The 14,496-nt window shown below is 39.4% G+C and overlaps 1 protein-coding gene across 2 annotated transcripts in view; it reads left to right on the plus strand.

Moving 5' to 3' along the window:
* Positions 1-1,961: 1,961 nt before the first annotated feature.
* SNCA (synuclein alpha) overlaps positions 1,962-14,496 on the plus strand; it is a gene marked incomplete at both ends in the record, with an annotated part of 34,600 nt that continues 22,065 nt past the window's right edge. For both annotated transcript variants that reach the window (XM_083366873.1, XM_083366874.1), the window contains 3 exons: positions 1,962-2,082; positions 5,519-5,560; positions 8,891-9,033. In XM_083366873.1, the coding sequence (XP_083222999.1) occupies positions 1,962-2,082; positions 5,519-5,560; positions 8,891-9,033 (306 nt within the window). The remainder of the gene's footprint in view (positions 2,083-5,518; positions 5,561-8,890; positions 9,034-14,496) is intronic.

Below are 14,496 nucleotides of genomic sequence, written 5' to 3' on the forward strand. Positions count from 1 at the left end.
CAAAATTAAAAATTTCTCTAGTAATTTAAGGGTGAAGCCAAGCTATGACTGTCTCTGGTAGTCCAGATGATTATTGCATTTTTTGTCTTCTAAATTGCACGGCTGAGTGAGGAATGAATCAAAGTGACTGAGCAAGCCAAGAGGTCCTTCTACGTTTTCAGTATACAAAAGGATCTTTGGTTCTTTCTCGGATATTTTGTAAAATAAGGAATTGTTTAAAAACGAACCATATTGTGGGCTTCAACATGATCTCAGCTAATGTTAGAATCCTCCCTTTGAGACAGACTGAAGCTCCTCCTCATCACCTCATTCCACTCGTAGTTCACACTCCTATTTTAAAAGAATTACTCACAAGCTTGTGGTTCGGAAGAACTTGCTGTGATATCAGATTATGGCTTTACATTTCTGTTCTTGCCATCCTGACAGAATTGGGAGCCCTGATTTATTTTAAAAATCTGAAAGACAAATGAGCTACAATGCTACAACCACTTAAAAAGATATTGGGGTGTGGGTGAGAGAATCCTGGATAAAACTGAATGGTTGTAGTTATAAACATTAATATTTTAGCCACTTTGGGATGAGCAACCTCCAACTGTTATTCCACATGTCTCAGTTTTTGAGTAAATTTTATTCCAGGGGTCTTCAAACTTGGCCCTTTTATGACTTGTGGACTTCAACTCCCAGAATTCCTCAGCCAGCATGCCTGGCTGAGGAATTCTGGGAGTTGAAGTCCACAAGTCATAAAAGGGCCAAGTTTGAAGACCCCTGGTTTATTCTGAGATTTATTTGTGAGCTACAGTGCATGACGTAAGCTACATGCTGGTAGCCTCATTCACTAATTAAAATATAATTTAAATTAGTAGACTTAATTTCTTGCTAAACCTAGCTTGGATTGGGTTGTCAATGTACTGTCTGGAATGTACCCCAAGATATGAGAGTGATCAATCATTTCCAATGTATTAATGAGATGTTATCTGATAAGTGTATCACAAAACCATTTACAATATAGGAAACATTTGTGCTGGGTTCACATTGCACATTAAGCCATAATGTAGTGTGCTGAGTTTTGAGTTAGCATGTTGCATGACTCCAGTTACTGGTATTATGGTTTATAAATCATGATTATAACTTAAGCGGATTGTATGAGCCCAATTTTTGGACTAAGGTTTTGTGTTTAGCAGGTTGCATGAAGCCAGCCATTTGTGCTTATTGGCAAGCCAGGATTACAGAAATAATGGCATGGTGTAGTATGTAATATCTGAGTGTAATGAGATTGCACTGGTTCTTTGACTCCCTTGGTGATTTAATTCCAGGAATATCAAAAAATGAACGAACTTCGGGATCTAGTGTAGTCTGTGCTTCTGTTTTATTTGTGAAAGTTGACTTTTTTGTACAACCATCGTTGGACGCTGTAGTTACTAGGGGGTCAAATGAGGTGAAGAGATGGTGTGAGTTTACCATTTAAAAAAATTGGGCAAAATATTTACAATTAAAAACTTAAGGCTGGAATGAAGTAGGAAATGAAATATTCAAAGATCTTTGCATAACCCACCCCTCTTAAATTACACCACTGTGAAACAGTCCCTTTAAACAAGAAACAAGAGTGGTGGTTAAAAAAAATGCATTAAAGCAATGTTTACGAAAATCAAATCACTGAAGAAGCATAGCACAATAACACCAAAATGCAAAGATTTACAAGTCCGTAGGAAATAATCAAAAGTTGTTTTTGTGGCTATAGACGTGCAGGACAGTGGTTCTAATGAGCATGATCCTGTCCCATTTTCCCTCCCTGATGCTTCGGTTATCTCCATATTTAGCCATCTGCGTAGTTTTAGACCAAGGCGATCATGTATGCATAGAGGGACATGCTAAGCCACATGATGTTGTTCTTTCTTAAATGACTTAATAAATTAAATAAAAGCTATCTATTTTTCAGTTCTGGACACAGAGGTATTTTGGCCATGGATGTATTCATGAAAGGATTTAATAAAGCGAAGGAAGGAGTGGTAGCAGCAGCGGAGAAAACCAAGCAAGGTGTGGCAGAGGCAGCAGGAAAAACAAAAGAAGGGGTCCTTTATATGGGTAAGTGGTGAGACACTAAATCGGAAGTGTGTGATTTTATTTTTATTTTTTATATATTTGAGCCAAGGACCACACATGATTGGCACGTCAGGAACCCATGTCAAACATTGAGTGGAGCCAAGACAGAAAGAAACTATGAATGAAACTGAATGAAATCTAGAGTCATAGAACAATATTTTATTTTTATTTTATTTATTTTATTTTATTACATTAATATACCGCCCTTTCCCGAAGGACTCAGGGCGGCTTACAGGGTGATTAAAAAACCAAGATACAAAAGTTAAAAACAAATTTAAAAACATTATATTTGTCCCTGCATAAATAAAACCCCAGTTAAAACTAAGATTAATCCTCAGCCTGGGCCAGAGAGCTCGAAGAGCCAGGTCTTCAGGTCCCGGCGGAATGAACGGAGGTCGGGGGCGGTCCTCAGCTCCACTGGCAGCTGGTTCCAAAGGGCAGGCGCCCCCACTGAGAAGGCCCTATCCCTGGGTGTCGTCCACCGGCAATCTCTTACCGGTGGCACCGTGAGAAGACCCTCCCTGTGGGAGCGCACTGGACGAAGGGAACTTGATGCCGGCAGCAGGTGTTCCCTCAGATATCCCGGACCCAAGCCATTTAGGGCTTTATAGGTCATCACCAGCACCTTGAATCTCACCCGGAGGGCAACTGGGAGCCAATGCAGCTCACGGAGTAGAGGTGTTACATGGGAGTATCGGGAAACCCCCATCACAACTCGCGCGGCCGCATTCTGCACCAGCTGAAGCCTCTGAGTGGTCCTCAAGGGCAGCCCCATGTAGAGAGCGTTGCAGTAGTCTAAACGGGAGGTCACGAGCGCATGAGTGACTGTGCGTAGGGCATCTCGGTCCAGATAGGGGCGCACCAGGCGAACCTGGGCAAAAGCCCCCCTGGTCACGGCTCCTATATGGTCTTCAAAATTGAGTCGTGAATCCAGGAGAACTGGAAGGGAGCTTGGTGGTCCTCTAGTCCACCCCCGGCTCAAACAGGTGATCCTTACAGATCTAAATTCAAATTTTAGTGGAACACGCACTTTCCTGTGTGTCCCAGTCAAATTAAGATTTCTTGCAACTATAGAGACCCTTTGGAGATTCATACAGATTCAAGGTTCATTAGGAACATGTGAAGTTCTGGGCTCTCAGTTTGTAGAATTCTTTAGATTTTCATCTAATTTTTTGTCCATGAACCCAAGGTGAGATTCTTGTATTCCTTTCCTCAATTTACCTTTTCAAAAACAATCTGGGGAGAAACATTGTTTTGAAGATAGAGTGAAGCTTGGATCTCCTTGGTCTCAATCCAACATTTTAATCATGACAGCAATCTAAATCTCTCGTATGTACTGCTATTCTGAACAAAACGAGCAGTCAAGATGACCTGTAGTAATATGTTCCTCCTTTAAACCAAAGGCATTATTACATTTCTTGCTCTATTTGAATAACAAACTTTTAGAACTGAAAATAACTAAAGCGTCTACTAAGCGCATGTACTTTGGATGTAATAATATTTATTCCACTTAGAAATTAAATATCTGTTGTATTGGTGGATTGCGTGCATCTCTTCAGGGAGAGACCTTGAGGAAGTCTTAAAGAAATTCAGAAGAGATGCATTGCATCTGTGGGGAGTAGATTCATGGTTGCTATCCAGATTAACAGGCCCAGGTCTAATTTGTAGAGCTAAATTAGATGAACACTGATGAACCCTGACTTTGTTGTCACATGTGTCTTAATACTTAACCCTACTCAAATTTGCCCTAATAGGTCATATCCTCCTCACCCAAATGAGAATAGATTACAAGAACACAAGCAAGCAGTTAGATGAAGAGATCCAAACTCATTGGTAGCCTCCCATTGCAATGAACAAAGACATACATTCAATTTTGTAGCTATTAAGATTGTTGGCTGAGCAGGGACAAAAAGAGCCAGGGAAATGATTGAAGCCTGGGAAACAGGCCCCTTGTCAGTCAACAGGAGTGCTGATTTACCACCAGCTTAGCAAGTACTTAGGAACCAAGTGCTTGGCAGCACAATGAAACAACAGCCAATGACTTAATAGCCAGCCATCAACATTCCAATCAACAACTGAGAAGCCACTCATAAATATTACACATAGAATAGCTCAAAGCACACATTCTACTAGAGACAAGTTCCCTGAGGACGAGTTCCAGCATGAGTCCAAAACCTTGAAAGACTAAATTTCTTGGCCCAGTGACCAATCCAGATTGGATCCTGCAGTATTATCCTGGGTCATGTATATTTGCCTTCATTCACAACTGAGAATAAGATTATTGTCTAGGCTGGTTTACTGCTTAGAAAAAGAGTTGTCATATGGCAAGCAACTATCTGCTGACCTTTCAGAAGAGGCCATCTAATAATGTGAAGATGTCATCAGGAAGAGTATGGCCAAAATATTTTTTTGGCTTCGTTATTATTTTTAAAGGATGAGAAAGAGGAAACCATTCCATCCACACCAAAGGTTGAGTCCATATAGAACAATTTCTCCATGATTTTAAGAGGAGTTTATGAATGAATTTCCCTCCCAATAATTTCCCAGTTCCATCCCCACCCCTTAAATTCTGAAAAAAAGAAAGACAGTAACCAATTGGTTACTTCTCTAAGGATAAAACAACAAAATGCAGCTATTTTACTGTTGGTGTAATCTTAAGGGATATGTGTGTATGTTTTGAGAGGGGTGCTCCTGAAAACTGTATGTTTCCTATTCCTAGCCTAGATTACTTCACTTCAATAATGTGATAATTTAGGAGTAGAAGTGGATTAGTAGATTTATATTGGATTTATTTACAGGTTGTTTTGATGGAATTTGAGTCCTTAAAGAAACTGAGCCAGCAGATTTAGCCATGCCCAACCAAATAACTGTATGATTCATGCTTCACGGCTGGTGTGAAAGCTGCATTTTCCATAGATGTTGTTTCATTTCACAGCACGGGGCAATTAAAAGGCATAGCTAAATCCAACAAACTCGCATCTGGGAGCACTGTCAACATAAACCAGCTTAGCACACTTACAGTATATCATTCAAATGCACAAAAGGCAAATGTTTAATGCGTCTTTTGGGTATGGAAGGGTTACGCATGCATCAGGAATTTTTTGCATCAATAAATTGTAATTTGCTATGAAAGACCTTTAAAGAATCCAATACTTTTCACCACAAAAAATTAAATTCCAAAACGCAGAGGGATTGGAACTCTGTTATTCTCTTTGTGTGAATCAAGCCCTAATGCTAAGTTATAATTTGCAGTTGTTTATTTAGGCTACTATTTTATAAAAAACACAACAATTTGTGTTGAACCTAGGATGAACCAGATGTGTGAACTCAGCCTGGGGTTCTTTAACTGTATCTTTACACTTCCTAAGACTTGTTCCATTCAGTTTCCACTGATTTTTTTTTTTTGTTGAATAAACAGGGTCAAAGACCAGAGATGGTGTGGTTCATGGTGTCACAACAGGTAAGTCCATTTCTATCTGCATTTCCATTTCTAAGTCATCAATAAATCTTTTGCCTGTTTTTTAAAAATAGGCTCTGATTTAGGAAGGAAATGGTCTGCGATATGTTCTGGCATTTGGGAAACAACACTATTGGTCTTATCCAGTGGTGGGATTCAAATATGTGAACAACCGGTTCTCTGTATGGATGCCGCTTCCAGAAGTCCATTTTGGACCCTAGGCAACAAAAAAGTAGCTACCGGTTCTGCCAAACTGGTGCGAACTGGCTGAATCCCACCACTGGTCTTATCGGGAGATGAATATTCCTGTAGATAGGACATTTGGAGTTATTAATCTGTAGTACAAATCCAGTTTCTGACTATTCAAACACATGACATGCCATCTGTAGTGAATACAAAGCCAGCAAAGTATTGGCCCAGAATGCATATCTGTTTTCGGGCAATAACCAGTGGGCCTCAGTGATTATTTTCACCGCAAGAGAAAAATGTCATACGGAGTTCCCCAACCCTTGCAGCTTTGTGGAGCACCTGGGAGGGAGGGTGGAGAGGGGGTGGCTCCACTCCATTTGCGTAAGCAGCAAGCATGTGCACTCCTGTTCACGCAAATGGAGTGCATCTGCATGCACTCACCTGCTGCACATGCTGCCCAGTTCCAAACGGCTCAAGGCCCAGTAGTGGGCCACAGTCCAGGGGTTGGGGACCTCTGATATATAATGGATGGAGTGCTCCTTGGCATCTGTAGTCTTTCCTCACATTAAAAGCAGCTTTCACACCTAGAACTCCTTTGATACACCGGCACTTGTTTAAAAATTAGTTATACACAGTTACATATGCTGGCGTAGGCTTTCACAGCTGGTGTCTGTTGAGCTTCAAGGTTTAGTGAACATGGTCTAGAGAACAGATTTCCCGATGTTGCATGGGAACTGTGGCTGTCAAATTAGTCAGTCAGGCCCTGCTCAGTTGCCTGTGATCTGCATAGCAGACCACTTTGCCTCTGAAGATGCCAACCAGAGTTGCTGGCAAAACGACAGGAAATCCATTCTCTAGACCAGCGCTTCCCAACCTTAGGAACTTGAAGATGCGTGGACCAGCTATGCGTGGACATAGCTGGCTGGGGAATTCTGGGAGTTGAAGTCCACGCATCTTCAAGTTCCTAAGGTTGGGAAACGCTGCTCTAGACCATAGAGATATTATCTTCAGTGATCAAGGATGGCCCTGGAATAGTAAATAGTTTCTTAGCATTTCAGTACAGTTATTGGCTGTCTGCCCCCAACAGCAGCAAATGACTGATTTATATGCCTGTTACTTATATTTCCAGGAATTCTTTTCTTATAAAATAATTTGTGGTTCTTGTTGCCGCAGCTAAAATTCATGTCAGGATCTCAGAACACATTTGGACCTTGCTTAGGCACCAAATGACAGCTGGTACAAGAGCAAATTTTCTTCCTTTTTGATAAAATATGGATGTAAGAAGGAAGTTCCAAAGCATTGGGCAGTTCTGTGTTCTACCTAATTCTCCAAATCATTGAATTGTGCAAAGTCTGTATCAAAGGTACCTGTAAATATTTGGGGTTATAGCTAATATAATCTATAATATTAGTTATGTTGCTGTAGACAAAACCATTTGAATGCCCCAATCTTGGTTGTCTTTCCTCTATTTTCAAGTGACAAATTTTGTCCAATATATTTTGTTTCTCTTCTGCATTTACACCAGAGCTATGTTCATTGTCTACACACTGGACATTGGTTCACACTGGTTCATTGGAACATGTGAATAATGTTGATACGAGCTTCCCTGGAAATAGAACCAAAGTGTTGTCATCTGATGCATTCATTTAGTACAAATCTGTTGTACTCCTGAAAGAGCCTTTAAGTAGGGTTGTGTAAATCGTTTGCAATGGGGAGCTAATTCAGTGAAGTATCTATGATTTCATTTGTTAAATCACACTTATTTATCAAAGTGGTCTGCATGATACATTTTGATTTGCACAGTGCAAAAGAGGCTTTAATGCCCAAGTAAAAAATCTGTTCAACTTTTGAATCAAGTCAACCTGCTCTGTATATTCGAATTGATTATATGAAGTGGACTCAATTCAAATTGGTATATTTTATGTTCAGGTTAATAGATGTTTCAGTATAAACAGCTGGGTATAAATTTTGTAAAACAGTGGGCTATGAGCATCATGGGATTGGAATTGTTCTACCAACTTATTTGATGAAGGAAGATCCATCAGATAGACCAGGCATAAGCAATGTACAGTAGCCCTCAATTTACAACAGTTCAACAGTGGCACTAAAAAGAGTGACCTGTGACCATTATTCACATTTATGATGGTTTCAGTGTCTGCATGGTCATGTGGTCAAATTTCAGATGCTTAGCAACTGACTCAAATTTGTGATGGCTGCAGTATCCCGGGGCCATGTGACCACCTTTTGCAAACTTCTAACAATCAAAGTCAATGGGGAAGCCAAATTCACTTAACAACCCTGTTGCAAATTAACTGCAGTGATTTACTTAACCATGGCAAGCAAGGTAGTAAAATGGGATAAAACTCACTTAACAACTGTCTCACTTAGCAAGAGAAATTTTGGGCTCAATTGTGGTTATAAGTTGAGGACTACCTGTATAAACATTGCAGGCTACAGCTCAGTCAGTTTGATTTCTAAAGAGATTAGAATGCCATCACATGACAATGTGACACGAATGGGCAGGATATTTTAATCCTTCTGGGGATATATAGGGTAGGGAAGGGCAAAGGAAACCCCCAAGAATTATCTTCCCTTACTTTCATCCTTGAGACCACTCAAAGCATCTCAGTTTTTGTTTAGAAAGACTCATTGGCTTTTGTAGATGTTCATCCTCTTTTGAATTATCTACTAATGGCTTTGGGAATTTAACTGGGTAAGAGTTTAAATGGATACTGCACACTTTTATGATCTGGGAAAAATACAGCTGCTACAACATTGAAACGATGCATAATCAGACGTGTTGATCTTTGCATATTTAAGCAAGTGTTCTCCTGCCAGAAGCTCCAGCTGGAAGACTATTTTGGAATTTCAACTGTGGCTTAAGTCATTTTTAAGGTTTTAATTTTTCAAATTAAATTTTAAAAAATTATGTGTAATTGTACCCTGGATACAAAATATGCATATAAGGCAAGTTTGATTTAAGGGAGAGATGCTTTTGTGATTTTCTTTTTTTTCTTTTGCATGCCCAATAAAATTGTACCTTGTGCCACCTGCGAATAGTCGGAGACAGCCATGTTGGCCTTGAAAAGAACACTTGAGAGTTTTTCTTCTCTCTCACCTTTAACATTTCCCCCCCCCCTGCAGTGGCTGAGAAAACCAAAGAGCAAGTGTCAAATGTAGGGGGAGCTGTTGTCACCGGAGTGACAGCCGTAGCCCAGAAGACGGTGGAAGGTGCTGGAAATATTGCTGCAGCCACTGGCTTTGGCAAGAAGGATCAGTCGGGCAAACAGGTTTGTGTGGTGGTGGATATTTCCAAAGATGGATTTCAGGTGGAGTGTCTGCTTTCTTTGTGAGGTTTGGTTTTGGCTTTGGAAAGGCTTAACCAGATGCACTTGCTCTGTTTTTCTTTGCTTATTCTTTATAATGTAGGTAAACCCACTGAATGATGGGAAATCCCTGTTTATGTTGCTTGCTTGCTAACTTCCTACCAAGGCCATTATATCCTGCTTGACTCAATTACTCATCACTCACTGGAGGGATCGGCACAATGCGAAACCTCAGGATGACACAGTAGATGCATGACACTCTGATTTCAAACCATTATCATTCAAGGATAGCTTGAATGGTTTCTTTTTCAATTCTGGGCACGGCCACTTACAATTTCCAAGTGCCTTTCGTGGCTCTTCTGACTAAAATCCTGACTTTCTGCCCTTTTGAGGCAGGAAATAAGCAAACCTGTCACGTCAACCCTCAGATACAAAGGGGGTTTTTTTGTGTTTTTTTTTTAAAAAAGCTCTTCCTTCAAAATCATAAGGACGGGAGAGAATCAGAAAACTGATTCCCCTGCCTATGTGTTTGGTCTGTTCCTGCCCTCGCTGCCTCATCTCTACAACATTCAGTTCTCTTCAAAATGTCAAGGGCGACACCTGACTACCAAAAGATTGTGTAGTTCTTTATTTAAATATAATAAGGGCAGTGGTGGGATTCAGCCGGTTCACACCACTTCGGCAGAACCGGTAACTAGCTTTTTGTTACCCAGGCCCAGAATGGACTTCCAGAAGTGGTAATCACACGGAGAACCGGTTGTTCACATATTTGAATCCCACCACTGAATAAGGGGACTGTTCCGAGATCACATCTGTCAATGTCAAGGCTAAACATGGATTGGAACCTACATCTGTTTTGCCTAATCCAGTGGTTCTCAACCTTTTCTTTACCATGGACCCATTGTGGTCACAAACTCCCAAGATGTAACTCAAGATTTAAATCATAACATTTCTTCAAGCCTTCACACACACCCTGTGATGACATTGTGCCCAGGTTGAGGTTGAGACCTGATGCCCTAGCCTAATATCTTGAGTTTACTGAAGTATGGAAACAGATACCGTTTATGAAGTCTGGATGTTTGATGGGTTAATCTTACTCAGTTTGTTTTGACTGAGAGCATTTTTCTCAGGTCTAACACAGGAAACAGCCTTTCTGATCACAGGTATCCAGTCCATTTTAACAGAGAGTCCCTGAAACTGGCATATTTTGCATTTTAAGCATCTCTTCTCTTTCTGTGGTTTGCAAAGAAAGTGAAAATCAGTGTTGACAATTGAAAAGCAGTGCTTGCTGCCTTAATCTGGGGGGTGGAATTAAGAAGACTTTTATAGTAAATCATTTGTCTAAAAGGATTGTTTTTGCACTTCCCTTTCAAGTTTTTAAAAAACAAATATTGATTAAAGACTACATGGAAAAGATACTTTGCTATATAAGCCATTTAGGAGCATTTACAACTAACATATAGCAAATCACTGGGGAGTCTGATGAAAAACTGTTAGGCAGAAACCACAGTGTTTTATTACTTGGAGATATCTTTCTGTATTTGTCAGAAAGGCGATTTTATTCATTCTTCCTCCAAAGCTTTTTGAAACCATATTGGCCATTTAGCAATGATAGTGCAAATGCAATACCATTAAGCCTGTGAACTGCTTGTGTGGCTTAGTTCTCAATGTTGATGGAAATCTATATTGGAATTTTATCACTTCACTCCGCAAGTCTTTAATTGCATTGACCCTTTTGTTGTATCTCCATGTCTCTTAAATTTTTAATTTGTATTTAAAGCCTCACAATCTGGAGCAGACTTTCCTTTCACCTCAGTTTCGGCCTAAAAGTCTCTAATTCTGATATTCAGTTTGATGGATCAGCTTCCTAAAATGTGCTATACCAGTTTCATAATTTATCACATTTGAATTCAATTTGAAATGGTGTGTGGGGAGGGGTTTCTTCCTCTTTTTGCAGAAATAGATGCTAGTATGCACTTGTTTCGTTGTTCAGATTTTTCAAGGCTTTTTAAAAAAAAATGGTTCTCCTTTAATATATAGAAAGCATCAGCCTTAGAAAACTCAATGAAAGGAGCTTGAATAAGTACAAGAACTGAATATATTTCCAGGAATATAGAGGATTCATGCCTCTAATAAATTGAAAAGACATCTGCTGGAAAGGTGATTCAAATATGAAAAATAGCTTTCAATTCCCCATAGCTTGAACTTGGAAGGCATCACAACTTTAAACTTGCTGGGCATGAATCCAATAACATTGGAAAACTGCTGTTGGCCTTGTGCAATTTATGTGCTAGGATTACAAGTCTGGGGATTATCCATGACAGGTTGTAAATTTGTGGTTGGAGACAGATATGCTAGTTTGTGAATTGCAAAGGCTGAAGTGTGTATGTGTGTGTGTGTGTGTGTGTGTGTGTGTGTGTACACACACACACACACACACACATATATATGTCAAATGCTTGTTAACTATTTTTAGATTACCTTGCTAGGCCCCAAACATGGGACAAATCTTTATTTCCTGTGTCAGCCTAACCTGAAGGCCATCGACAGGCAGTAGTCACACCGGTGACAGCTCATATTTGTGTAAATTTTAAATTGCTAACAAAGAATTAAGGGAGACAGATATGATCATTTCAAACTTATTTGTTCTCATCAGTCAGCCATACCCTTCTGAGATTCGAACCTGGACTGACTGCGTCTTAAGCAGTTGTATACATATACATACATACATACATACATACATACATACATACATATTCCTGCAAACTAGGGTTATTGAAAAACACATATATATGAAGTGTGTGTTTTTGTTAACCAAGTGGTAATAAACAATAAAAGTCACCATAACTACAGAGGATAGTGGTTATACTTTGGTTTATAGGAATATTGAGCCACTTTTATGAGAGAAATGAAAGAGTATGTTCACTGTGACAAAAAAAACATTGAGAATATTACATACCTTTCACCTCAAATTCTAGGACAGGGGTGTCAAACTGCCAGCCCTTGGGCTGGATGTGTCATGGCGAAACCGGGCCCACCCCACTGTGGCAATGGAAAAAAAGTCACTACACATCACCTGATGTTGCGAGTTTGACACCCCTGTTCTAGGATCAACCCAAAGAGATGTTGCCAAAGAAAGGTACCTTTGGCAGATGACATCAAAAAGTCAAAACGGTGGTCATGACTATGCAATCAAAACCGCACCTCCTTTTTATATGGATAAGGGTCACAATTGCCAACTTAACTTTTTTGATACTTCTGGCTGCCTAAAGTGAATAAGTAGCTGATGCTCCCACTAACTCACCCGTGTTAAGGTGTACAGTGTTTAAAGTTAGTAAAAAATTATTTAAGCATAGGCAGCAGCAAATTTTACTAACATTGTCCCTCTCTGATTGAATATTAGGAGCCAAATTTTATATCTTTAGACAAGAAGATAGTAGGCTGCCTATTATTTATGTTTTATTTATGTAAAACATTTATATAGCCACCCACCTTTCAACCAAGCCTGGGTGGCTAGAGTTATGATAGATACTTCTTTAAAAGAAAGGAGTAAGACATTCTACGGAGAGAACTCAGACTTTGCCTGCAGGCATGCAAATTTGTCTAATTAAAAAGATAAAACAGGAGAATTTGCCAAATGTCAAGAATGAAGCATTGTAAGATCTGAAAAGTCAAGCAATTCTTGTTAAATACCTGCAAAATACAAACAAATTGACACATTAAAAATAGTGGGGGAGTTTGCATCCTGTTATGGGTTCTCTTCTTACATTTCTGCCAACCCTGTTACCTCCACCTTTTTCCTTCCTAGAAAGAGAAGTGTTTCTTTAAAGAGATGGCTTTTAAGTGGGAATGGATTTGAGGGGTAAGAACCAATTAGTGGGTTAAGAGTAGCAATTCAATATAAATGCCTGCATCTGTTACAGCTTAAGAAAATAAGTTTTATTATAACACTATGTTTTCAGAAGAGCAATAAAGGTAAAGGTAAAGGTTCCCCCACACATGCGTGCTAGTCGTTTCCGACTCTAGGGGCCGGTGCTCATCTCCGTTTCAAAGCCAAAGAGCCAGCGCTTGTCCAAGGATGTCTCCGTGGTGATGTGGCCGGCATGGCTAGATGCCAAAGGCGCACGGAACGCTGTTACCTTCCCACCGGAGTGGCGGAGTGGTCCCTATTTTTTTACTTGCCTTTATTACCTGCTTTCGAACTGCTAGGTTGGCAGTAGCTGGGACGAGTAACAGGCATTCACACTGTTATGCGGCACTCGGGATTCGACCCACCAAATTGCCGACCATCTGATCGACAAGCTCAGCATCCTAACCCACTGAGCCACCGCAATATAATGCAATATAACTAATAATTAATTATAATTAATTTATTTATTATTAATAATAATTATAATTAATTATAATTAATGCAATATAACTGCATTAATCTTTGGTAGTATTTTAAACTCTTAATATTTTATATCTGGCTTGGAGGTAGTTAAATATCCTTTTATATTATCAGTTGCACCAGGGGCAATTTTGGATGATTTTTATAAACACACTGCCCTTAACACAGTGTGAGGCACTGAATGTTATGTTTATGATATTGTTGCTTGAACCTCCTTTTAAGCATAGTGCAGGCATAAAACATAAAAATTAGAATATCTTGGAGTCCTTGGTGCTCACTGAGCTTAATTATTTGCTTGCAGGTGTTTCATTTCCTGACTAGGTAACATCAATGCATTGATGATGTTACCTAGTTGGGTAATGAAATGTCTGTAAGCACAGTTCAACCTTGAGCTACATACATGCTCCTCTATTGGAATAGAATCTCTTTTCCATGTCAAAGAACTCTGCAAATTGAGTAATATGCATCTGATAAAATTTAATATATATATCAAAGAATCCAGGATGGAAGAAATCAATAGAATTTTAGAATAACATCTTCCTTCTATATTAATAACCCTATAAAGTTTGAAAAAAACATTTCTTTCTACATTAGATAACTGAAGTAGTATGTAATATTTAAAATAAACATCATTGATTCCAGACAAGCCACAAGTCATACTGAGCGAGGAACACCCACTGCTTATGCATTTCCTTTGATTCTAAATTGGGGAATAGTTGATGGACACATCTGGTAATACCCTGATTAAAGAATGCTCTTTTAATGTAAGTGTTACAATTAAGATTTACTTAATTTCAACATGAGAATACAAAGCATATTCACCCCCACCCTATGTTACCAGTGCCAAACATGGACACTTATAACAAAACATAAACGAAAATCACTATGGAAATGAGATCTGTTTGAGGAAAGCTGCTGGAGTAACCAGAAGAGATAAAATCAGAAATGATATCATAAGAAAAAGAATTGGCATGGAACCAATCTTAAACTACATACAAAACAGCAGATAAAGTGGTTTGCTCACCTGGAGAGGT

Source organism: Vipera ursinii (genome assembly GCF_947247035.1).
Source record: "Vipera ursinii genome assembly, chromosome: 7".
Taxonomy (NCBI): Eukaryota; Metazoa; Chordata; class Lepidosauria; order Squamata; family Viperidae; genus Vipera; species Vipera ursinii.